This window comes from Uranotaenia lowii, chromosome 1, assembly GCF_029784155.1.
Source record: "Uranotaenia lowii strain MFRU-FL chromosome 1, ASM2978415v1, whole genome shotgun sequence".
Classification (NCBI taxonomy): domain Eukaryota; kingdom Metazoa; phylum Arthropoda; class Insecta; order Diptera; family Culicidae; genus Uranotaenia; species Uranotaenia lowii.
The window spans coordinates 9,142,522-9,170,021 of record NC_073691.1 but is presented as its reverse complement, the minus strand read 5'-3'; the positions used below and the strand labels follow the sequence as shown (position 1 = coordinate 9,170,021).

The following is a 27,500-nucleotide window of genomic DNA, read 5'->3' as shown; positions in this document are numbered from 1 at the left end:
TATACTTCATATTTTGTCAGTTTATATTTTTTATCCTTGCAATTTAACTTATCTTTGTTTAAAATTATGTGTCATGGCGCGATGAAGTTTCCTACTTACAATGTGTAATTTATTGTTTTTTTTTTTGTCGTTTCAATGATTTTCCGAACCACCCTTATGAAAAATTAATGAACCACTTTAGTGAAAAAATTAAGCCTAAGATGCCTCTTAAACTATCATATGGATAAAATACGATTCGGAGTGAATTGTAATCTAATGACAAGACAATTCATAAACATTTTGTATAAATACACCGGACTTACGAAAAACGACCCAAATAAGCCCCAGAAATAAAAAAAAAAAAATAAAATAAAAAAATAAAAAAAAATAATAATAATAATAATAATAAGCCCCAGAAATACGTTCTTTGATCAATTTTTTAAAATAACACCGGATATCGACGTTCTATGCATTTTCAAGTCGTTTGATATCAATCCTTCGATGTTCCCGATTTTCTTTGGTTCGCCCTTAAGCCACGAGAAAAGGGAAATTTTAAATTGCCTCACTAAATTAGCTTTATCTTTGACAATTTTCATTGCAAAATCTTGAAATTTGGTCCAAAGAGGTAAAAATGTATGATCTTGTATCTGGTCATGTTTCGTCAAAATTAATTCACGCGATCAAAAATGGTGCCGGTTTGAAAATGGGGTTCGTTATGGACATTTTTTTAAAAAAATTTCATTCCAAAACAAAGCACGAATGAAATTTCTGTCAATGTACAACATTTTTTGTGATAAGTTTTGATTTTGTGAAAGAAAAACCAAGAAAACATTGATTACGATGTTTTCCATACAAACCTCCGTCCAAAAAAGGATGAAATCGTCTATTGGGCTATAAAGATACAGCTAATTTAGTGAAGCGATTCCAAATTTCCCCTTTTTACGAGAAAAGTTGTATCTTTGTTTTCAGTCATTGTAAAGAATTCAAATTTGGCAAAACGTCAGTTCGATAGTTGAACTTAATTGTGTGAAAATTTAATGAAAAAATATAAACCGAGAGAGAAATGGCAGCTTGTCAAAGTTGGAAGATTGTTGGAAGTTGCGATTTCATTCTTTTTTGGTCGGTTTTGGAACAAGGAGTAGTAGTTTTCTTCCACTTGTTTTTTCCAGCTTTTTGTGTTAAGCAAAAACCTTTTGGACTTTAAGATAGTGTCTAAATTTGTAAATAAAACGATCTCCACTTTTTCTTAAAGTTGTTAAGTCATATTTTACTACGGTATTTTTTCAAGGGGGGGTAGGGTCTAACGGGTATAAAAAACAACCATTTTCACGATTTTTTTCTAGAGATATCGTTAAAACAAATGTATTCAAATTTTTTGCATTATACAAAGCATTGTTAAAAGAACATATTGAAAAATGAGCCGGTGACAGAGCACTTTCGAGGATGCCTTTTTGAAAACAGGATTTGCGGTGGACACTGTATCTCAGCACAGAATCATCTGAAGTCAAAAAATCAGAGCAAAATATTTTTAAAAGATGTTTCTCTGGACCCCAACGTTTTTATTTTACTTTAAAAATTTTTTATGAAATTTTTGTGGCTGTTTGAAGTAAAAACTACGATTTTTCACGAAAAAATCCGCCATTTTTCACCTGTAAAATCTCCCCAAAGTAAAAAAAAAAACAAAAAAGAAAAACGTTGGGGTCTGGTATTTCATATGTAGAAAATATGTTCCAAATTTGAAAAGAATCGGATAAGTAGTTTTCAAATGACGATGTCCACGGACTTTAAAAATGTGCTTTCGAGAAAAACGCGTTTGAAGTTTCTGCTCTTGCTTTCTTGCAGTATTAGATAGGAGGAGATAAAGGCCTATAATTTCTACAGTTTTGCTTCAAATGACTTGAAAATTTGACAAAACATTCTTGAAATGTTTTACAATAAGAAAATAAAAAAAATAAAACAATCGATTTTTTTAAAGTGTTAGACCCTACCCCCCCCCCCCCCCCCCCCCTTAAGAAAAATTCAGAAATAGGCATGGTTTAACGATATGAGAACGTTTTTCATAACATTCAAATATATAAAAATACAGGAATGGAGAATTTCTTCTCGTTATGTATTGTGTTTATTGTAAATCGATGATCAATACAAAAGGCCGTAAAATAAAACAAACAACCAAACAACTGGTAAAAAAAATGATTGCGAAATATAAACAAGGTTACACAATAATTTCTGTCATAATAGTTTTTTTATTGTTCAAAATTTCAATGAGAAAATAACGATCCAAGTTCAAACGAAAAATATTGTACTTTAGATGATTTTTTTGAAGTCGATTTAGTTTTATTCATGAATATTATTTGCCATACAACATACTTGAGACATGTCCTTTGATTAACGTCTTTTTTAAATATTTATACAATCCTTTTATCATATGTTTTTCGATTTCGTTATAAGGAGTTTTACAACTGCTTAAAAAACATTTGAATGGTTCTTTAAAAAAAAGTCTTGAACGTTCTCGAATATTTTCTCTTTTAAGTTGAATATTTCACTCAAACTGAAAAAAATATTTAATTTGATTAACGCCTTGAATTTTTGAAAATTTGTTTCTTCTAACACATTGTGAATAAAATTTGCCACCCCAATCCGCAAAAGTCAGAAAATGTCCCATATTGATTGGTCAAGTGAACAGTACTTGTCAGTCAGTTTAGCTGAATTCCCCTGGATGGGGTTGACAATATTTTTTCTTTAGAACAATGACTAGCTGGCTGTAGTAGTAATATCTTAAGTATAAAACTTAGTTCTGCTTATGTACCAACGAACGAAGATGTCCCACAACAAAGTTGCTGCTGCATATTTACTGTATCACAGTAGATTCACTTTTTTTTTGCGCTAACCAGCTCTGTCTTACCGGAGCAAAACAATCCGTGACTTTATGGCGATTTAGGGTTTGCTGCTGGCTATTTGTCTCTATTGAAGTTTTTTTTCTCGCTCTGTGTTATCTATTCTTTCATAAACAACATTCAAGAGTGTGATAGCTTAGGAATGATTGACTCAGTTTGTCGAAAATGACGAATTTTTCCCTTGTATGAGAAAAAATACTTTTGAGTAAAAATAGATTTTAAATTTCTGGAATGTTTTTTGAAAACAACAACTTGCAGCACAAACAACCCTTTTTTAATCTTTGAATGCAAGTTGCTAACTGATCGGTTTCAAAGTAAATATTTTTCCAGAAGTTGTCATTCCTTCAAGTATTTGTTTTCCCACCAACATTTCGGGGGTGATAATCGATTGAGGCCGGGAAAGAATCTGCGGGCATCAAGATGTTCCCGGAGATATTCTTCGAGTCGATACAAAAGGGTTCTTCGTCATATCGCAAATGGCATGTTTTTCTTCCGTCAGAAACCAAAATATTGCGTAGTTTCCCATCGAAGAATCAATCAATCAGAAATCACAATCCACAAGAAAGACGTTGGCTCCCAACAACAGCTTCCGTAGATCGGAAGTGTCCGATTATGAGAATGGGTTTGAATGAAGGTTGTTTTTCTTTCGAGCTGTCGAGCTACCGAGAGCCCTCGCGCCTGTCTGTGTTTGCCCAAAAACGGTGACGATTTGCTGAGGTCCACCACCTATGTATTGTAGATATTCACAATAACAACAACACTTTCCAGCCTCTTCGAGCTCTCTCTCTCGTCTGGATAGTTGACGAATTGAGACCTCAATTTGTTCCTGAGGGAGACGACCGGAGGCCGTGCGTATGAATAAATTTGCCCTCGGCCGGGACAATGGGACGGAAGCTGGTCGATACACATTGTGGGAAGAACGTTTTGGAGTCTATCATATCTCGGACGGAACGTGATATCGACAATGGCAGATTCGATCAATTCAACATTATCGATCGGAAATATATTTCGAGGGCATCACCACACGGAAACTAGGGCTGCAGTTTCGAGTGAGAAATCTAGATCGAACGGGCGAAGCCGGGCGTGATTTTCAATCAGGATTTAATTTGTTCAACCTTAGAGTTTGTGCATGAACGGTGGAGAAAGAATTAAAAAGAGAGTATAATTTTGATGATCTAAACAGTAAATTTTTACCTGGATTTCCAGCGAAAATTTTTGCTGGAAATGTTCAGCAATCCAAATTTTTGCTGAAAACCAGCTAACATTAATTATTTTTCTGGTTTTCCAGCGAACGATCCGAATTGCTGGAAAATCAGTAATCGATCTGTCAAATTGGGACTTGTTATTTTCATATAATCGTGAAAATGTACTGACCGAAACAGTTCAGTGTTTTCTTACAAAAAAAATGGGAATGTTGAGGCGGACTAATCTGTAAGTAAACACTTTTGCTTTAAATTTACAATACAATTAACGAAATTTTCATATTTTCCAGAACGTAAATAATGGCCCGAGAATGACCAAACGCAGCTGCTGGTGCGCCACGGCAAAATTCATCAGGTATAGAATTCACAGCCGCTGAAAAACATGTAAATTACAAAATTACCAAAATTTGTGTGTCAAAACTATAGTTTGGAATAAATAAAATGAATAAATGAAACGAAACAATGCAGATATTCCTTATTTTGGAGGAAAAATAATAAAGCAATAAAACAAATCAATTTGAACCGACCATTTGTAGGTTGCCAGAAAAGCACATTTTTCAGATTGCTGGTTTTCCAGCAATTGAGTTTGCTGGCTGATCGTTTCCAGCAATTCATTTTGCTGGAAAACCAGCGGTACAGAAACCCGCAATAAAAATTCGCTGTATACATTAATTTTGAAAATATTTTAATTTTTACAGTTTTACAAATATTTAGAACCTCACATTTTGAATTCAAATACTAAAATCATTCTCTTTGAAATCATGTCATCACAAAAAAGCGCATTAGCCGTGGGATTCGATTTACTCATTCCACCCATTCGTTGTTTTGATATCACCAGTTCAACCAGTTAACTTCATTCACTCCATCTATTGCTTCCATTTTAGTGATTCTATAAACTCTCTTCATTTTTCACTTGCTTCATTCCATTCATTCACCTTCTCAATCCTCATTCATGCTTATTCAACTGACTAAACTCAACTCATTTTCGCTTGAATTTTCCTCAAACATTGCAACTCGTCAGCTCGGCATCCAACTTGTTTAATCACTCCTTTAATTTCATCCACTACACTCACTTTACTCACCATAAAAATTCACTCACTCTAACCATATCACTCAAACCACTCCTTCAACTCACTGGAGAACACTCATTTTACTAACATCACTCACTCTACTCATTGAACTTACCTCTTCCAATCGTTTCATCCCACCAATAGCCTACATTTATTTTACTCAATCCATTCTGCTATTGATTGTGTTTATTTCATTCTGTTTTTATTCACTCTACTCATTTTATTTATCAAATGGCAATCAAAACTACGAGAAAAAAAAACATTTTCCAGTTTACAGTGTGAAAAAATGAATTTACGAAATCTTCGAAGTTCTGCGATAGCACATTATGAGTGCTAAAAGAAATTCCAGAAGGTTAAAAGGATTAAAAATCAATTAATGAGCCTAAAAGGTTAGCTGGAAAAGATTCTATAAAACGCTCTCACTAAACCTTTATGATATTACATTCTCACCAAGCTCTTTTTAAAGCTGTTCTCTCAAATAACTCTGCATGCTGTCCTTTCAACTCGATTGAAGGTATTTTTTATACATTTATATCAGGCTGTCCTCTCAACCTTCTTAATCACCAAGTTGTCCTCTCAACTAGCTTCCTGATGATTTTATCATCCATTTCAAACTGTCCTGTCCAAGCTCAACTCGCTTATAGATTTTTTTTCATTATATTTCAAGCTGTCCTCTCAACCCACTTGATCACCAAGTTGTCTTCTCAATTCGCTTATAGGTATGTTTTTCACATTTACTTCAGGCTGTCCTCACATTTCGCTTCATCACTAAGCTATCCTAATTCGCTTATATTTAGGTGTTTTTTATACATTTATTTTAAGCTGCCCTCTCAACTTGCATGATCACCAAGCTGTCCTCTCAGTTTGCTTATAGGTAGTTTTTGAACGTATTTCAAGCTGTTCTCACAAAACCCGCTGGAATTGTCTCTTGCACCAAGCTGTCCTCTCAACTCGTTTTATGATGATTTGATTATAAATGATTTTAATTTCGAAAATTTCCTTTGTTGATGTTTTCTGTTTTCCATTCAGAGTAGCATTATTCCTTACTTGTCGTCAAGCTTTATGAAATTTTTGTTTTTAAACACGGAATAGTTAATTTACTTCTGACTTGTTACGATGTTTGTTTCTATTCGGTTCGATTTTCTTTTCACAAAATACAATTTGATTTACAAATACCATGGTCGCCCAATTTCTGAACTGGTCCTCTGATCGGAAGCAATTAAAATTTGATCAAATTTTCATCTGTATGTTTCTAAGCTTTGCATTTTTTTTTTCCGAAAATACTCTTTTTGTGAATTATTCTTTTTACTTTTAAGCAAATATGATTTTTAGAGAATCTCATGAAGAATTTTGTACTAAATATGAAGGCTATGTAGAGTGTTCATCATATTCTGATTACAAAATTTCAAAATTTTAAGTTATAGGTGGTTATAGGTTCATAGTTTTTTTGGTCGCGAATTTACATCTTGGTGTTGACATTTTAATCGATATTCAAATGTAATTTTCTCATTTTAAATTCGACCACATTGCTTCCATAAAGCATTTTGAGTATTTTATTATAAAAACATTTTAGTTGATCTAATTAAACGCTGAAGTAGATGTTTAATTTTTTTGTATTAGGTATAGATAAAGGTGAGTGGCAAATAAGGAAAAATCTTCTTTTACTCAATTTACTTCAATAGGGGTACCTTCATCTGAATTTTGTCGTTTTGCTTTGCGATTCCAAATCATAAAGCAAACATAACGTCATGCTTGATTTGTCATTCATGAAAACGATTGATGTCGAACAAACGGATCATCGGTTCCAAATTATCAAGTTTTCTTCAAAATATGTTTTGAGAAGGAAATGGCCATATATTCGAATATCAGAAGAAAATTTGGGCGCGTCAATCTCTGACTGAACAACGGCCGAAATTCGCAGAATGACCTAATGTGGGCTCTGTAAAACGTACGTAAGCTAAATACGAAAGCATTTTACTGCCCGCGACTAATCGTCACTCGAGATTTTACGATCGGGCTAAGCCAAGCTCGTAGCATATAATTTGTGGCGCTGTGACAAGTTGAGTTGCTGTCAAACGAGACCCGAGGAAAGTTTGACATTTGAGCACAACACTCATCATCTTCATCGCCAGTTCCATCATATCGTCGCGTCGCGCATCGCATGGTGGCGAGATTGGCGAGTTTCAAACAAAACGCCTTCTGTTCGTTCACACTTGACTTTAAGGCGATACAAGGCGTATACAAGAGTTTAACTATACCTACTTATTATTATTACTGTTTATAGGTTTTTCCGTTCAGTGTCTAGGGATGATTTGTAGACCGTTGTTAGGAGCGAATGCTCTCGGCACTTGGCCACGGTTATGTCGTAATTCCGTCGTCAGCTGGCCTGAGAATTTCGTAATTCGTTAATAAAAAAACAGCGAAAGTGAAAGCTTACTTTGGGCTACATTGTTTCATAAAAAGAAGTTATAATTAAAGTTAGGTTATAGTATGACTACTTTAGTTGATCTATTGTGGTAATTATCTCGCGTAACTACATGCTTTCAGCTTCACCTGCACTATTGATTGGAGCGAAAGTTGAATGTTGATTAAGAATTGTGTCCCATTAGGGTATGATATCGAAGATGTACGATATAGCCTTGTTAGTATTGATGTACAACCATATGTCTTGTGTGCTTACTAATTTTGCCCCAATTATTCGTTCTATTCCATTAAGAAGGGCGCAGCAGTTGCTTAAAAGATGCTCTTCAAACCTGAAAAACCGGCAGTCATCGTTTTGAATAATGTTTATCCTTTTGAGATGCAGTTTTGTTGTACAACGTGCTTACGTTCAACATATTTTTGGAGAGTAGGACGCTTAGTTTAATGAATCTTTTTATCTTAATTGCTCCCTCCGCTGTTTTCCAGTTGGAAACAATAGTGGTGCTTCCCCAGTTCTTGAGAATTGTCCCCATAGTCATGGCACTCCTCGATACTCCGCAGAAAGGTTCAGGTTCAATCAACAGTCCCTGAGATTCTTCCTTAGTTAGCTGGTCTGCTTCTTGCCTAGAATACCGTAATGGCCTGGTACCCAGACTTAAAATACTGTGTTCCTTATGGTTTTTATAGAGCAACAATATACTCCCATACTAGTTTGGAGTAACATGTGAACGCACTAAGTGCTCGAAGAGCGGCCTGGCTTTCAGAGTACATGCAGATACTTGTGTACCTGTATCATCTTTTCAAACAGGCTTAAGTACATTCCAGAATTGCTTAAATTTCAGCCTGGAATACTGTTGGTCAGTTTCTTAGGGGCCGTTCAAATATTACGTAACGCAATTTTCGAGAATTTTCGACCCCCCCTCCCCCCTACGTAACACATTCGTCTCAAAATTTCTAAGCAAAATCCACAAAGCGTAACAAACTGCTATACCCCCTCCCCCCCCCCCTTAAAGCGTTACGTAATATTTGAATGTTCCCTTATAGGAATTGAGAACCATCATTTTTTTAACAATAAGTGTGTTTATTTTCAATTTCCTCAGGAGTGTCCTGTAAGATATACCTCAAAGAAAATTTTTTGTTTGGAAGGTCTCAGGACTCTACGTTCTGCCTCTAATTCAATGAATTTATGTTGAGGCAGAATATTTAGTAGTGCATTCAGAGCCTCATTCGAGGTTCCTTTTAGATTCGAAATAATGTATGACTTAACCCAAGCAATTGTAAAATAATTCCAATCAAAATTAATGTACAGGCAAGTTGAAAAGGAAGTTGTCAAATAAATTCAATTTTCAAGAGACTTTTATAAAATTTGGACCACAACGGACTTTTGACAAAAAAAGAAACAAAATTGTCTCATACAACATATTGTACAATACAACACAACTCAAACTAATTTCAAGTGATTTTCCTGAAATTACGAAATGATTTATAGACTGAAAAAACAATCAAAATTTAAATTGAGATTTAAAATATAAGAGTTAAAAAGCGAAAAAAATATCAAGTTGTAAGAAAAAATAAAATGAAAATTAATAAAGTAAAAACCATAAACCGCACTGAGAAAATATCCGGAAAACATCAGGACAGTATCAGCTAGCAGCAAAATACTAAATAACAATGATAATAAATCACAAACTCATAGAGTGCCACCCAAAGTGAGAAGACCGAGAACGAAAGTGAGCCGATAGGGCACACGTGTTGACCCTCCAGATGTGCAGTCTATCTTCTTTGCAAATTGGCAGAGCAAAGCTGAGGGCTCACTCGCTTTACGGCGCGACATAACAACGACCGAAAGAGCAGTTCCGTCAAAGTTCAATGAGCCGTTCTATTTTTCGACAAAATAAAGATGAACCAACCGAGAGAAAAAAAAAACCAGAAAATTCCCATCTGGATGAGCCGGGGTTGACGTATCGCAAAGTGCATCCTTGCGTGAATCCCTGAGGATGTATTTTTTATGTTGTTGTCTTGGGATGATCCAGTTTCGGAAATGTTTAGGACCTGGTCAGATTTCAATGGCGGCCGCCAGTATCGCGTTGGGTAAACTTCCTTTCAAAAATATTTCCGAACTTCTTTTCCAAGATTTTTTTTTGTGAGAAATAACCACAATAGAAGTTCAGGCGTCAGCTCACAGTTTCTAAAATTTGTAGCGATCAAAATTTAAAATCAATACTCTTTGATGTTCGGGTAATTTTTATTTGTAAAATCTACACACATTCAAAACACCTTCTAATTGTTGCTTCCAGCAAATGTAATCTGGGCAATAAAGTTGTGTTAGGAAAACTGATCAAAGCGAGAAAAAAAACCCACCGTAACCAAAGGCTGATTTGAATTCATACCACACACCAGAGTAAAGCGGCTTACCGAAACGATTTGCTCGACAAATGGCCGATTCATGCTGGCTGGTGGTGCGCTGTTCAGAGAATCGATAAAGATATCACACAATGACAGTGCCCAAGAGGTTCGCTTTTTTATTGCACCTCACCATTCATTCATACAAACATGAATGTAGGGCAAGAAAGGGACCAGCCGTTATTATTATCCATCGCGGGATTCGATCCGGAGCGGAAATGTTTACACAAATGTCAAAATTCGGCCCAGCTCAGGACGCGCGCGCCTTTTCCCGGGATAATGCTCCATTATTTTGCAGTTACCCGGGTGTGTGCACATTCGCCGTTCAATATGCCGTCGAATGTCGAGTCGAGTTCCAAAATAAGATTTTCTTCTCGCTGGCAAGATTGCCAAAACATATTCAGTGTCCGATCTTTTTGTCGTCAAAACAACTTGCCTTAATGGATGTTTTTGGAAGTTTCTTGGGTGCAGTTTGTTTTAAAAAAATTGACTTTGTAATTTAATAACAACCGTATCGAATTCGGGATCAAGCTTTCGAAAAAGGAAGTTTTTAAACGAGTTGCACTACCTATTTATGTTGTGACAACAAATTGTGACAATTATAAACTTAACCAACTATCATTCCAAAGCCTGCGGTTTAACTGTTCAATTGAACAGAGTGTAGATTTAGAACAATGCATTTTTTATAGCTTGGTTAACTAGAACTGCCCTAAGTCAGCAAATATTTAGCTTAGCTTGTTTAACTACTCATATCCACCTTTAATCATTGAACTCGAAATGCTTAATTTACAGGTTTTTGTTTTTAAATCGATTTTAGAGGAATGAAGTATTTTTTACATTTGATTTTAAACTATACATTTAGAATTCCATGATCGCTGTCGTGGCTAAGCATAACAAGTTCCACGTCGCCAATGGTTGCTACTCCGTGATTAATCGAGGCCATCAATTTTGCACAAAGTCCCAAAGAATTGTGCTTGGAATTAGCAACCATTCTCATTGTACAAAACTGATGCTCTCCCTTTTTTATATGATTTATCTGATTAATAACGGCGCCGGCCACGTCCTAGTAGTCAATGGGGAAAAGGGAAGGATTGTTAGTTAGATACTCTTTAAGTTCAACTAGCAACCTCTCACTCCTGCATACTCCAAAAACATTTTTTTTGAAATAGTCAGAACCAGAGATAAGCTAGTATCATCAACTATGGAAACCGTCCATACGTCGGCGAATCCATATTCAAGTATCCAAGGAAGGAGTTGTGTTAGTTGGTGAAAGGTAGAGGATGCTCCTAGACATTTCCTGAGGAAACTCCTATTTCTGTGAGGCATTTGATAAACGTCAAATAAAATGGATCGAATAAAATATTGAAGGCAAATCAATACCATCCAAATTTCTTCTTTGATAAACTAGCTCTTTTCCTTAAACGTTATCCCTGTTGAAGCAAAGAGTTTTCAAAAAGGCTTTACTGTTTAAAGACGGAAAGCAACTTAAAATGAAAATGAATTATATTTTAATATTTAGACACAAATTTTCGCTAATTGTTTTTGAAAACTCTTTGATTCTTTGCTCTCCTTTGCCTCACATTTTAGAAGTCTTAAGACCTTTTATGCTCAAAGAGTACAAATCAATGTTTTAAATAATCAAAACTTTTAGATACATTTTCGCACATAAAGCAGGTTACGCAAATTAAAACATAACCCACTGAACGGATTAAAACGGGTAAAACAAACATCCTACACAAATAAGTCCGTGGGAGTCGGACACTCAAACACGTCCTTGCTCGACAAGTGCCGGGCGAACCCGAACTCCTCCATTTTTTTTTAAATAACTGCAATTATGAAAATAAAACTCAAAATATTGAAATAAAATAGAAAACGTTAAGATTGTTAACAAAGTATGTTTCCAGATGCGTAAATGAAATGCCGCAAACACACATCGAGCTGGTTCGCCGTCTTTCAACAAAAACTCTAATGAAACCTACTATATTCAGGTGTTTGTTTCATTTTCCCTGCACACAAAGTGTATAGTTAAAGTTAATGAAAAGAGAGAGTGAAATTGAAAAATGCCATCTTTGGTTTAAAATCCCTGGGAAAAAATGCTATCATGGAATATCCTCACCGGGTTTTTCCGTATTCGTCAGAGATGTTGCCTTTTCTCCACCCAGCGGCGCATGCAAAAAGTTACTCCTGATCTAGGTGCGAGGCGGGAGGTATACTTCTGCCACAGTCACATACATCACTTCAACAAAACATGAAAAATCCCCGATCAGCCAAACTAAATTATAATTTTTCTAGAAAACACATTACGACAGGACCAAAAACGAGACCGACAGAAAACGCGACCGTTCTCGAGCACGGCTTGCTGCGAGTCCGCCCTAAGTCAGCAAATATTTCCCACATTCGCCAGATCACGCTCCACTTGATCTAACCACCTCGTTCGTTGCGCCTCTGCTTATCTTGTTCCTACCAGACTCCTAGTGAAAACTTGTTTTGCAGGAAAATCGTCCGACATTCTCGAAACATGTCCTGCCCAGCGTTTCCGTCCTGCCTTCTGCACTTTCTGGATACTGCGAATCCGTAGTATCGCGCGAGCTTGCGAGTCTATCTTTCGCCTCCACACTCCGTTCTCCTGTAGGCCGCTAAAGATGTATGCGCAGGTCTTCTTCGAGCAGTATCTACGTCTCGTGCCCGTAGAGGACAACCATGCTAATGAGCGTCGTGTACAGATTACACGAAGGCTATCGTGCCCCACGTTTCGCCCACCGCTCTCGAATAACACCGTTCGTTTAACATCGTGCAGGATAGACCATCGCCTTATCGAAGACCCCTGCGTGATTCGAATGAACTCGACAATTCACCCGGAATCGGCACACAGTCCGATCCATCGTCGCCTTGACCAGTCTGGTCAGCTTCCCGGAACAGCCGCTCTCGTTCATGATTTTCAATGGCTCGAACTTGGTATTTACGGCAGTTTTTTAGGATTTACCGTAGTACGAAGATCTGATCCGTTATACAGCGTCCCTCCATGTCCAAAGTCTTATGCTTCAAACAGCATTCAGTAAAAGTGGAGTATAGATATATCAATGAAATTTGATAAATCAAACAGGAACCCGTATTTCAATCATTACAAAACCTTTACACTTTGTTTCGCATCTATGAAAAACTTCAGAAAAATCATTGTGTTTTCATTTATCTCAATATACGAAAAAAAAGTTAACCTAGAAATATCTTTCTATCAACATATTTGCATATTTTACTTTCAACAAGAGTTTGAAAGAGCTGATTTAGCTATGCAACATACGAAAATTGATTTGTTTCAAAGACTTACATATTTTTTGTTAGGTTTTATAAAAGTTCAACTATGATAAAATCCGTTTGCACTTGCCGCGGTGTATATGAATTGAAATTAAGATTAAAATTTTGAAAAATAGAATCAAAAGAAACTTTGATGACCGTTACCTTTCTCGGTGCAAAAATTATCATTTAAAGGTATGATGTTTAAATGAAGAAAATATTCATACCACCGTCGAAGCATGAACAAATTTTAATCCATTCATGCAATTTTTGAAAGTCTGCATTTCAATCGATTGTTAATGAACAAATATGGTCAGTAAGTTTAAATCTTTAAAATTCTTAAAAAGGATTCAAAGCAAAAAAAATTGAAAATTTATGTGATTCAGTCGAATAACACAATTTAGACATATTTTTTCTCCTTTAAAATCTATTCTTCCCCATATGAATTTAATTTGCACTTTTTGCTTTAACAAATAACTAGAAATATAGGAATTTGCAATATATCAGATTTCATACCATGATAAGTGCTGTTTGGCATCACCTTAAGTTATAATGTGTCTTCTCTACAAGTTTGGAAAACTTATTAACATGGTTTCAATGTGAGAAGGTATTTGGGTACTAGATATGTTTCTATGATTTTTACGAACCTCTCTGCATTGCAGTGTTAAAAAGGGAGGTACAAAGAGAGTTTCATAAAAATTGCGTTGTATAGCTTGAAAGCTTTTTAACCAATCAGGGCTTCCATACAAGTCTGTTGGCATAAATCGAGAACATATCAGGCAAAAGGAAGATAGATTGTTTGCGTACGAATAATTTCAGACCCTTCCTTATTTCTGAGTGGAATCGGAAAGAAGGAGGCAAGTCTTCATTCATATTATATTTGGCATAATTTGAAACCTTATCAGACAAATAATGCGAGATCCTACCAAAGTTGCCGAAAAAAATTCTGTGTTTTTGAGAAAAAATATTCTGACTTTCCGTGATTTTACCCAAAAATTCTGTGATGGTTTTCTGTGATGCTATTTCATTTAATTGGATTGAAAATTCATGATGAATTGAGTCTTTTCAACACTTTCGTTGGGAAAAATTAAATAACATTACCAATGTTATCATAAATTTCAAATCCAAGGTGAGAAATCTAAATTTTATAATGGTCAAAAAATTATAATTTCGAAAATGCATTCAAAATTCAAAAATTCTGTGAAATCTGTGAATATTTCAAAATTCTGTGTTCTGTGACACAGATTTTGTGATGAAAATTTGGTCAAAATTCTGTGAAATTACAGATTTTTCTATGATTTCGGCAACCTTGGATCTTACGTCATTTAGATAAAAAAAAAATGGTTTTATAGTAGTTCGTGAGCACATCTTGCATTGGAAGAAAAAAAGGGAAGTCTATATCATTAAATCATCATTGTATTGAAGAAAAAGGTAGTCTATATCATTAAATCATCATTGTATTGAACTTCGAAACTCCAGTTGTAGCTCTCTTTTTGAAGCGTTTGCTTCTAAATTATGTTGAAATTTGGTTGGAAATGCTGTCTAGAAAATAAATCTAAGTTTATTTTTACAAATATAATTTATTTTTGGAAGGTGTAGCAAAGCACACCGGCTCAGCTAGTCTTCTTATATATAAAAATGTAGGCGTTTTCTTTGTAGCACCATCACGTATGAATGGTCGGTCGGAATGAAGTGAAATTTGGTATCCGAGGGTTTTCGGGTCAGAAATGGTTTGTATAATAGTTTCACGAATCTCACTTTTTATGGAAGGGGGTCCCCATACAAAATTATCTCACATCTTCTATAATATATAACACCATCATGCAGGGTTCCGAAAATCAATCAAAACAAACACTCAGGATGCGTTTCCTGTTGGAAACATTCTGATTGTATAGTGGGATAGCGCCTCTCGCAACTGCTTCGCCTGGCTGGTATGCAATCTCGATCAGCGCTCCTATCAGCTATGCAAACCGAGTCGCATCATTCAGAATCATCGGTTTAGCAAACATCGCATATCGGAGATGAGGGAGATACAAACTGATCCATTCTGAATGTAGCTCACTCAGTATCTGCCTGAATTATATGAAATTCAAAATTATTTTTTGCAGGACGAAAAAAATCAAACAGTTGTGCGGGACACCATAAATTCTCGGTAGTTTTAACGTGACGGACGACAGTTTAATAAGAGAACTTGTAAAAATTGAAAAACACGGCGAAAGTGAACATCTTTCCCTCACAAACACAACTACAATTTGATTTTGATCATACTGATGTTAAAAAACGTTATAACAACAAATAAATTTATTAATTTGCTATGTATCAAATCAAACAAAATACTCTAATGATCGGCTTCATGTATCACTCTCTCACTGCCTGATCCATTCACTCCTGATCGAAGACCAACAAGATTCGCCATATGCATTGCGCATTGGTGAGTTTCCAATTTGATGATGGTGCTGCACTGTATTGACAGCAAGCATCGTGAGCGGTGGTCTGTATTTTAGCGATGAATTGAACGATCGATGATCGGGTAGGTTCAGTAGCAATCAATAACGAAACCCGACCGCTGTACGTTCAGGTGCGAAGTGCCATCAGAAACATTCATTGAAAATGAGTGATATTCGGAACACTGCCATCATGTATGAATGGTCGGTCGCAATTAAGTGAATGTTGGTATCCGAAGGTTTTTCGGGCCAGCGATGGTTTGTATATTAGTTTCGAGAATCTCACTTTTTATGGAAGGGGGGCTCCTATACAAAATCTACTAGAAACGGGACAAAACTCTAACAACTTGAAGACGATTTTCATGAAAACTGATTCACGAGTGCGAAGAAGTTAAAGAACTGTAAAATTTTCCAACGATTTATTAAGTAACGGGTAAAACTAAGTTTACCGGGTCAGCTAGTTTGGTATAAATATGTAATTTGATTTTTGAAACACCTAAATGCCTTAATACCATTGATCAAAGACCATTGTTAGGCATATGTTGTGATAATACAATACTGTTCATGACTCTATGTAGATGGGATTTATGCCCGCGCACTTTAACCTCCATAACTTTTTACTTTGATGATATTTTTTATTCCAATCAAACTGTAATATTTCAGAAATTATGTTACACATATTATCAACATTTTTTAGTATGATTCTTGGAAAACAAAACTAACATAAACTTTTCGCTCAAAGAACTCCTCAAAGATCTTAAAAAGATAGATTAAACATAATCTTTTGAGTTGCAATGACTAAACCAGAACGTAATTTTCCAATCAGAGTTGTTTGAATGTAGTAACATTTTCCGGTTTAAAATAGTCATATCATCGATTCATCGCTTCCAAAGTTCGTCTCAACGAGGATGAATACACATCTCATCAATAACTCGTACAAAGGAGGAGGAGGTTTCAAATATCCCTGCGCCTTTGTATGCAACGAAATCAAACAAAAACCAGAAGCCATCATCTTCAGCCACTTCATCCTGTATAGGTACCCACCGAGTAAGAGCTCGAACAAAGATGCACGATGAAAGGAAAAAAAGAAACAATAAAAAAACACATCTTAATTAGCGAATCGCTGCTATTGAAATATAATAAAGCAATACGATCCTTACCGAGTCGAAGACGACGACGCCGCGTTGTCGCCAACAATAACAACAATAAAAACGACAAGAATAAAAACAAAGATCAAGGCTTATCATAAACTTGTCCAATGTTACCATGTGAGCCCTTTTGTTCAGTAGTGTCTAATTTAAACTTGTTTGTTCAAATTTATAAAAAAAAAAGCAATATCATCAATTTATTTTTAGATTAATTTTCAATTCTGATTTCAAAATAACTTGCAAAAGTTTAATTTTAGCATATTTTTAATTAAGTGAAGGCATAAAAGTGACGTAATATCCGGTTGGTTCCTCCGTGGTTTATGGCATTCAGTACATTGACCGTCACGGAGCACAACACGACGGACAACGTTACACATACGAGTGTATGGATGCAAAAGCAAAATGTTTGTCAGCATATTTTGAAGCAACTCAAGTCTCGTGGCTCGCGGTCGTTGTAGTCGTCATCATCATCGCCAGGTCCGTGAAACCTGAAGACAGGGGTTTGATGTGTTTACATGTCTACTCATGAGTAAATAATTACTATTGAAGTTTTCTTAGTGCTACTTAGGGAAGTCAAAGAGCTCAGTGGGGAGTAGCCAGACTACTTAAACTTAACTGGACCGATGATTGGTGACGTCCTAACGTTAGCTAAACTTGAAAAGAATGTGTATTCACAGCTCCAACTCAAACAAACGAAATAGATCGTCTGAAATGACTGAAGTATTTGCTATTATTGTGCAGTTTTGCTGTACATTTTCCGATCCTTAAAGCTTCGTTTCAAAGACACAACATTCTCTCATTTGGAGTAGCGTAAGAAATGTACTCGAAAAAAATGTAACACTTTCTTTTGTTGATAACTTTTGAATGCATAATTTAAAATTTTATAAAATTTTCAGTGAAACTACACAGTAATGTCATGTATACATGTACAAAATTTTGAGACGATCCCTCAAGTTGTTGTTTGACATAGCGTCCAATGAAGAAGTTCATTGACAAAATTTTTGGACGAGATCATGAAAAATTCACGAAAATAGTTTGAAGAGATCTGGAGGATCTAACGATGGTTAGAATTAGCTTAAAAGTTAAGATGATTGATTCCATGAAGTTGATGAAGGAATGTGAGGATTTATCAAGCGCTATTCGAACATTTCAATTGGAAAGGAGGTAAAGAAGGTCAATTTTGCTTGTCTGGTTCGTCAGCTGACGAAGAAACAGGCCAGATTTCATCTCTGCAAGTAAAACAATCTGTCCACTTATTAGGTACCGTAAAACGGGGTAACTTTGATCACCGAGATAACTTTGACCATCAATAAATTTTTCCACATTATCATCAATAACTATAGTTTGAATTTCTGGAAACTGTTTTCTACATTTTAAAGCCTATTAATTTAGTATCAATTAGATAAAATTTGGATTGTATTTGAAATTGTTTTCTGTTAGTAAAAATGTAATTTCAAAATCTTAAAATATCTCCTGGTGATAACAAAAAGTATTTAGAAGCAAATGGGTGGTTTAATGTGAAAGACAAACTTTTATTCTTTTTATATGTAAAGTTATAGTGCTATTTTTAAATTTTGATAAATTTTTGATATTTAAAAAGTAAGTATATTTTCCAAGAGTAAGCCCTTATTGGACAAATGGATAGGAATCCTATCAAATGATTAACTTTGAAGAAAAAATGAAAATGGAAATAGTGGGAGGGCCTAGGGGAATGTGTGAAGGTAAAATTTCATTTGTATTTTGAAGCTAAAACTATTAGGCAATTATGTATTATAATTTTTGCCCCTAGATGTATGCAGCATCATTGTTTTTTTCGATTATAAATGTTTTTAAAAGGAAACGTTAAAACGCAAGGTAAAATTGATAAATTAGACTTTGTGAACAATTATGAAAGTGTTTTGTATCCTTTATGATCAAGAAAACTCGTTAAAAACGTCAAAATGGAGACTGATCAATGAAACCCCAAAGCATCAATTCCTGAACAGCGGCGAAATAGATTTTTAAATCAAATTTAAAGTAGTCCAGTAAATTTCGGCAACCATGTTTTACGTTCATAGGAGTCCAGTACTGGTTTTAAAAATAAGAACCATGCCACATTCTCCTTATCGGGAACAATAATCGAAAAATATTGAAAAAAGTGATCAATATTACCCCGGATTACGGTAATTTAAAAGCGATGATCAACACGTGCGTAAAATAGTTGTATCGCTAGCGCGGTTAAATTAAAAAAAAATCATACTTTTAGCAGACAGAAGCCAGAAATTTTGGTTTTAAAAATCTCGCCTGGATGTTCTAGAGATGAACAAGAAGAAAAGTTAAAAAAATAGTTGCCTAGTAGGTACTTGAGGTGACTGATGATCAGCAGCAAATCAGAATATTTTTTCTCGAAGGATTTTAAAAATCAGTAAAAAACACAAAACGATCAACACTATTAATTTGCAAATATATCTACACCCAAAATAATATAGAAATTTTTTCTACGGGATTTTTCACGTAAACGAAGATTTTGTTGCGTCCTATCGATTTTATGTGATTGTGTCATAACTTGTTTCCTTCCACATAGAGGATTCATGAAATTCACGTAAAGTCTATGTGGATGATTTGAAATCCGTTTTGAGCTTTTTTTTTACGATCGTGAAGCACGCGATTCTTATAAGAAGATAAACGACCCATGGCTGCAGTACTCGACCATTCCTCAGTCTTTGTTTACTTCTGTCCCCACAAACTTTACGCGAAATTTTAGAAAAAGAATATTGTTTTCTTGCTGATTTTTTAAGTTTTAATGTGCTACATTCCTGCAGCGGCTGGAGAACCAAGGCATTCAGGGCTTTCCCTGGGAGGTCGGAGGTGGCAAAACTGGTGGTCCACGGGTGCGTCTACCGGTGAGTTAAAGTTGCAGGAGGCAAAATCATATCCATTTTTAACTTTTTACTATAACCTTACAGGCACAGCAATACAATTTCTACGATTAGTAACAGCAGCAGTGAATACGGATGCAATATGGCAACTTACAGTCTTTGGAGAAATATTCCGCGACCAGTACCCCGTAACAGCTACGACCCAGAAGTCGGTCACAGGTAGACTTTGGTTTTTTTTTATTATAGTGAGTGTTTAGTGAATGGTTAGTCTCATGTGAATAAGTGCCTAATATCATAATGTGCATGCAGAATAAACAATTTAACGTAAATTTATGGTTGATATTTTATTTAAAATGATTTAAAATAGTATGAATAAGTAAAAGGAACAATAGAACTGATTAAAACAACACCTCAACACTAAATTTATTTCACGTAACTTCCACCTTCCAACCAAGTTGCAACGATCTTAAATTCACGTAAATTTTAGATGACATTTATTGAGCACCAATTCTTATTAGAGGCGTGTTCACATGTTTTAATCGTAGGAGCTACGTGAAAATCAATTGGATAAAAATTATGTAGTTTTTCACGTAGCCGCTACGTGCAAATTATTTTGGGTGTACTAATAAGGAAGTTTCTCCTGGATTTTCACGTTCGAGTCTTTATTTTTAAACCATTCGTGAACATCCATGCATTCTATGTGATGTTAACATAGCTCGTAATAGCCCATTCACGTAAAATCGATGTGAAAAGTATACAGTACTCAATATGGCGCAGATCCAGCAGTCGGTGGTATCAGAAAAGCTGATTTTACGTAAGTAGTAAACATTTTGTTGTTTATTCGTTATTTACACAAGGGCTGTCAGGAAACCAGTATGGAAGCAACCCTATACTGACATTAGAGAATGTATTAAAAAACATAAAATTTCCTGAAAAAAACAACACATTTTTCATTTAAAATATACAAAAAAAAACTCCCTACGTTAGTCTTACAATGTAATCTACGTGAATCGCATGTGAGAGAACGAATTCCTATTAACATTCGATTTACGTTGTTTTCACACACAACCAGGGCCGGATTAAGGCTCTGGGGGTTGGGACCCTATTTTTTTATTTAAATAATTGAAAAATCTGTAGTTGTTTGTATACTTTCAAATCTAATTAACTTATTGTAAAAACAGGTTATATTTCTGCTCAACATTCTTCCCGTAGAATGTAAAAATAGATAGTTTAATTTCATAAATAACAGATATATCAAGTCGAAAATAAAGAGAATGAGTAAAATTGATTATTTATTCATCATTCATGGACGGACATATTGAAATAGTCAAAATTAAGCTAAACATTTCAACTTCATCTCGAAATACAACAGTAGCATTAGTTCAAAAATAATTTAACAAGATTATAAATTAGAACCGTATGAAAAACGCAAATGCAGCTTCAAAGATCTCAAGGCAAAAATAAAACTGTCGATCGCATATGCAAACTCGAAAGAAGAATCCTGAATAAATATTCGCTCTCACGATAAAGTACCAGTTAAAAAGGCAAAGTCAAAACTGAAAATCAAAATTCTTCTTGTGAAATATATTTTTGACCCACAAAAACACAATCGAGTTCTGATTCCAAATTATTTTGTGGAATAAACATTTTAAAAAGCGAGTGACTTCAGCATTGCATTTAAAAATCAAAATAAAAATGAGAAAATCTCCGTAAAAATCCCAAATCTACTTTAAATTTTTTTATGGTTAAAATTCGAAATCATGAAAATTTATATTAGTTTTTTTTTATTCAAAACTCACTATGGGAATGCTTTTTTATGTTTTGTCTGGGATTTAACGTAAAGAAGAGCCGAATCACAATTTAGATTTGGAATGATTAAAATTTTGAAATTATACCATAAAATTTAAAAAATTAAAAAATTAAAAAACAATGGGATTTTTTTAAAAATTAAAAAATTAAAAAAACAATGGTATTTTTTCCCTCCCTTTGGTCAATGCGGCACGCGTAGCCCCGTCTTAAATTGTCACAAAAAAACACCACTGATTTTTATGTAAAATATAACTGCAAAAAACTAAAGTTGAATATAACGTTATCAACTTAATGCAAATGTTTTTCGATGTTCAAATTTGTTGCTCTGAACCAGGTTGAACCAGGCTTGAGGTTATTCCCGCTCCCGTGTAAGATTGTGTGTAAACATTCATAGCGTAAACAACATAAATATCTTCCAAGTATTTTGCTTCTATTATTATTGTTTTACCGAAGCAACAACAGAAATATTGTGATATTTTTTAAATTGAAGTTGTACGTGAGCGTGAATATCAACATTATTCAATGTATAAAAGCACATCCTAAATAATCAAAAATTTTCCGTGATTAAATTTGTAGCTCTGAATAATTTTACTTCAGTGACCACTTGTCTAACGTTCAATTAATTTTGCGGTAAGTGTGTTGGTTGCACCGGAATTGAACAAAAACATATCCCACCGCTGGAGTCTTCTTATTGTCTTAAACCTATCCGAATACGTGAGTATAAACAGCATACATTGTTATTAACACTAGTTAACAATATTTTTTATTCGTAGATTGAGTCATATTTAATACCATATAGGTCACTGAATTACAAAAAAAAATCCGAAAAATCTAATCAAAGCAGTTTTTGAAATACTGTAAAATGAAAAAAAATAATTGTGTTTTTTTTTAAATATCTTCAGCTACCTACTGTTTATAAAATTATCTTTTTCTTTAATCTGACCTATAAACTGCTCTTCGCAGATTATTTTTTTTACTTCTTTTCGGATTCAGATATCGATTTAAAATTTGAAAATTGAAGTCAATAAATAAAGTTCAGTTTTTTGTAAACAATTTCTATCCTATCATATGAGGCCCTCAGAGCCAAAGGGATATAAGTGCACAAAAGCTACTTTCGAGATAGCACGCTTCAAAGTTTCTTTGTTGTGCGATTTTCCATATACTTTTTGGGAAGTTGTAGTGTTATTCCGTTCGAAAAAGTATGAAGATAAATTTATAAAAATCTGAAATAAGCACTGAATAAAGATTTTAATACAACTAATGATGCAAAACTGCTTGCGAAAATAAGGGAGACCGATAGCAATTTCAAATTTGCTCATTGTAATGCAATGTAATATTCACCAAGAGGCATTATGTGCAAACCAATTTTAGATACCTACTATACATTTTATCCGTTCCCGTGGCTTGAATTATCGCCAATTTTCGACATTTTTGGAAGACATTGGACATGAATTCGATTGTGTTTCCTGCTACACAGAAGTACGCCGGCTTTCCTGCCATAAAATATTGAAAAGATTTTCTTTGCTACGAGAGGAAATAATATTATTTTTGGAAATGAAAGGTGAACCTGTTGAACATTTTCAAGCAGACGACTGGGTTCAGGATTTGGCATTTGCCGTTGCTCTCACTGGCTACCTGCATGATTTGAACTTAAAACTTCAAGGAAAAGAAATAAATATCATAACTGCTTGTGATGATGTAAAAAACTTTCAAGCGAAGTTACTGTTATAGATCAACCAAATTTACAAAGAAACCTTGTGCACTTCTCCACGTGTCAAGAACTGCAAAGATCAAATGAGGCTGCATCATTTGGTAAATATGTACTTCACCTAGAATCGTTACTAGATGCATTCAAAAGCCGTTTTCTTGACTTAAATTCATACAAGAATAATTTTCGTTGTTTGTATCTCCATTTTTGTTTGCTCCTGAAAATGCTGCTGATAATTTGCAACTAGAGTTGATAGAGCTGCAGTGCGATTCTTTATTAAAAGCGAAATACATTGAAGTGGCTGTACCAAAATTTTACAGCTATTTGCCTGAGCGCTGTGTTGAGTTACGGAAATTTGTAGCCAGAATTCTTGCTATGTTTGCAAGTACCTATCTATGTGAGCAGTTTTTTTTTCCATAATGAAAGCTACAAAAACTTCTAATCGTTCGAGATTATCTGATACAAATTTATCATCAATAATGAAAATGTCAGTGACAAATTAACTTCAACCTGATATTAATAAACTAGTATCTCAGAGAAGATGTCAAGCATCAGGACAATAGATATAATGCATTATAATATAAGAATGTTAAACATTAAAAGCTTTAATGAAAATTTAATGCAAAATTTTATTCCATGTTTACTTATAACTATATTCCATTGTATTATATCTAATCACCGCGAAACTAATATGTTATATTTGCTAACTTATTTTGGCTGCGGCCCTCTACGTTATAAATTTTTTTTAATGCGGCCCGCACACCTAAACGAGTTTGACATGCCTGCTCTAAATCAACATTGGAATATAGAACAGGATTTCAAAATTAGAATTGGATAAAACAACGTAAAGTAAAAACAGAATTCAATAATAATCCAACATCTGAAATATTCATGTTCATTCAAAAATCACCTAGCGAGACATTAATCAGCATTTTGGTATCTGACAGAACACAACTGATCTAAACCAGTGATTTTCAAATAATCAAATCAATAAACAGCTTTCGAATATCTTTTTATTCCTCAAATTTTCTGAAAATTTTAGACTTTTCTTCTTTCTTCAGATTTTACCCCGATTTGACAGGTCGCACGAATGTACAAGTTCGCACAAATGTCGCAGTCATGAGTGCGCAGTTCAATTTAGTGCGCTGCGATTAATAAGGTTCCTTAAAAAATATTGTTAGTAAAACAAGTGAAACGTAAGGCAACCGTTCTCCAATTTCTCGGGCACTCCACGTTCGCCAGATCACGCTCCACTTGGTCTAACCACCTCGCTCGTTGCGCCCCCGCTCGTCTTGTTCCTACCGGATTCGTGGCGAACACCTGTTTTGCAGGACAGTCATCCGGCATTCTCGCAACATGTCTCGCCCAGCGTATCCGGCCAGCCTTCACCACCTTCTGGATACTGGGTTCGCCGTAGAGTCGCGCGATCTCGTGGTTCATCCTTCGCCTCCACACTCCGTTCTCCTGTACGCCGCCAAAGATGGTTCTTAACACTCGTCGCTCGAATACTCCGAGTGTACGCAGGTCCTCCTCGAGCAATATCCATGTCTCGTGCCCGTAGAGAACAACCGGTCTAATGAGCGTCATATACAGGTTACACTTCGTGCGAGGGCTAAGTCTTCTCGACCGCAGTTGGAGTTGCTTTGAACCTAATATCTGCTGAAAATTGACAAAGCAATCTTTGAATGAAAGTCGATAAAAAGTCGCTTCATTTCCAAATTCGTGACCGGGATCCTTCTAAAAATCTCAGTCATTAAAATGCTGTAGTCAGTGAAGGCAGTTATTATGAAGAAGTTTGCTGTTTCTGGAAGCATTTGCCACAGAGTTTATATTTCTATTTGGAACGAAAATTGTTGTTGGTAAACAAACTTCATGAGTTCTCCGCATAGTTGCATAGCCTACATAGCCAAAATGGCTGAATCGGGAATTCGATATTCGGTAACACCTCCTGAATATATACACACCTTGGTCCAAGCCAACCTGATATTTTTTTTGCTGTCTGTCCAAATAGATGGGGAAGAAAGTGCTTTGTTCTCATTCAAGTTGTACTTTGCGTTAAAGGAAATTGACTTTGATTAGTAAAACGGGAAGTAAATTCTCCGGGGGGGGGGGGGGGTTTGGTTTTAAAACCCCAATTCCCCCCCCCCCCCCCCCCCACCAGGAGAATTTTTGTGAGTAAAATTTTCAGTCCATGAAATGAATTAACTTGATCCCAAAAGGTGTTTAAGAATAAGTGTTAACAAACATGTCAGACAGTTGGCTCGCTTCCGGCGGAATTTAAAAAAACACTCTATTTAAGCCTAAAACATTTCATTTTACGACACTCTATCGTCTCTCTTAAATCTTATATCAGCATCAAATAGATAGATATATCAGCAACAAATAGATTGAGTAAAATAAATTTAAATGCTCAAAAATCCCGAAGATATGCATTCAAATGATACTGAAAATTAGCACATGTCATGACTGATGAGGGCAAAATTCCGGCCAGTTTCGAGGTTATGTCTGAGGCCAATCAGTTACTTATACTAACGGCCACATATAGCCTGATTTAAGCTTGCCAACTTGCCCGGATATTTAATACAAAATTTAGAAGAAGTTCGGTCCGGCCCGATTGCCCCGGATTTCCCTTAAAAAGGCCCGAATTTATTTACTTACAAACTTACTTTATGTGTCAAAAACGAAATTTTTTGTGCGATTTTTAATAAAAATAATCATCAAAGGTTTTTTCGAAGCCTAATACACGATTTAAAATCTGCTGATAAGTTTTAACGAAAAAAAATTTTTTTTCTTGATTATTCTTTACAAATTCCTGGGTTTGACCAAATTTTTCCGGATATTGCCCGGATTTTTGGTCGATAATTTCGAAATCAAATGCTCAGATTTTGCAGGTTTTATATAAAGTAGTCCGGATTTGTTCGGCCCGAATACGTGTGGAAAAAATTCTGGCAAGCTTTATAGGCTACGCAAAGAAACTTTTTGCGAGTTTTCACTTAAAGCCTATAGTTGACCAGTTTTTAAGCTACTAGCAATAACAGGCCCCTTAAAATAAAAAAAGGTAGACTTTTTCGGAACTTGAAATCTGATTGCCATCCCGAGTAACAATTCAAGGTTTTTTAAGAACTCTGAAGAGTTTTGAAATAACACAAAGCTGAAAAACATTACTACGAATTGTTGCACCTAAAACCCACACTTGCAAATAGAGAGTTTTCTATTTCTCAATTCTTAAGAAAAAAATTCAATTAAAACCAAAAAAAAGTTCCACATACTTCAAACTAAAGCAAAAACTATTCCTTACAAAAAGAAAAAAAAATTGATACGAAATAAAAGACACCCGAAAAACTCACCGGCGGTTATTCGACCCTTGCCAGTAGGACTATCGTTTACTAATGGTCGTACTTTTGGACCACTGTTTACAGTCGATGGTGCCATAAACAGTGCGTGTGTTGTGTATGTTTGTGTTAATTGTGTTTAAATGATCTGTTAATGATTAAACGTGAATTCTAGCACTTGTTTAGCATTTTTTGAAGTCATTTCTCGACTGAGAGTTGAAAAATTATTATAGGCAAGCGATACAATTTCAAACAAATTAATTTTCCAGGAAGTCCTTTGTACCTTCTTACTAAAGTTGTTCAACAGTTTCGAGAAGTGAAATCCACAAGTTTCTGTTTCTAATCCTTTTACTGGCTGCGGTAATCCTTCAAAGCGGGATGCCAGTTCATATTCGTTGTTTCCTCAGGCAATCCTTATTGTTTATCACAATATCACTAACTTTATTTCGGATCAATAAAGCACTAATCACATTCAGTAGTATTTGTTGCATAAATCACCAATCACTGTAAAAAACTGTCATCGCCAAAGGGTGCTTCCGGGTTCCTTCCGGGGTAAGTTTTTCCACACTAAACTGCTGATCCAACACGCACGGGGAAAAACTCGAACGCACGAGATACGCGCGCGACCATTCAACTAGCAACCTTCACGTCCGTTTCACGCTTTGGCGCGCAGAATGACGGAAACCGACTGAGACCACAGCATCATGTCGCGTACAATCGAGGTGTGTACAGCATCCGCATCCTCCTCATCTGGTTCACGACTTTGACGACGATGGGGTGTGGTGGATGGGAAAAACGCAATTTCGCTTCGGCCAAGGGCAAGGCAGGGAGGCGCGATGACGAAGGCGACGTCGACAACGACGACGTTGATGGTGCGGTGCAGATGGCGCTGCTGGTGATGACGATGGCAAACGAAAGAGGGACAGGAAGAAAACAGCTCG

At 35.4% G+C, this 27,500-nt stretch overlaps 1 protein-coding gene across 3 annotated transcripts in view; it reads right to left on the bottom strand.

Moving 5' to 3' along the window:
* LOC129739018 (protein single-minded) overlaps nucleotides 1-27,500 on the bottom strand; it is a 97,973-nt gene that overhangs the window by 52,317 nt on the left and 18,156 nt on the right. Inside the window, exon 1 of one of the 3 annotated variants that reach the window (XM_055730419.1) lies at nucleotides 26,843-27,486. The exons of 1 other annotated variant lie outside the window; for it this stretch is intronic. Coding sequence is in view for 1 of the 2 variants with exons in the window: in XM_055730394.1 (XP_055586369.1) it covers nucleotides 26,575-26,659 (85 nt within the window). In the remaining variant the exon portion in view is untranslated. Of the gene's footprint in view, nucleotides 1-26,574; nucleotides 26,784-26,842; nucleotides 27,487-27,500 lie in introns of those variants that run through there. One more of the 3 variants, XM_055730394.1, reaches the window with a different exon arrangement.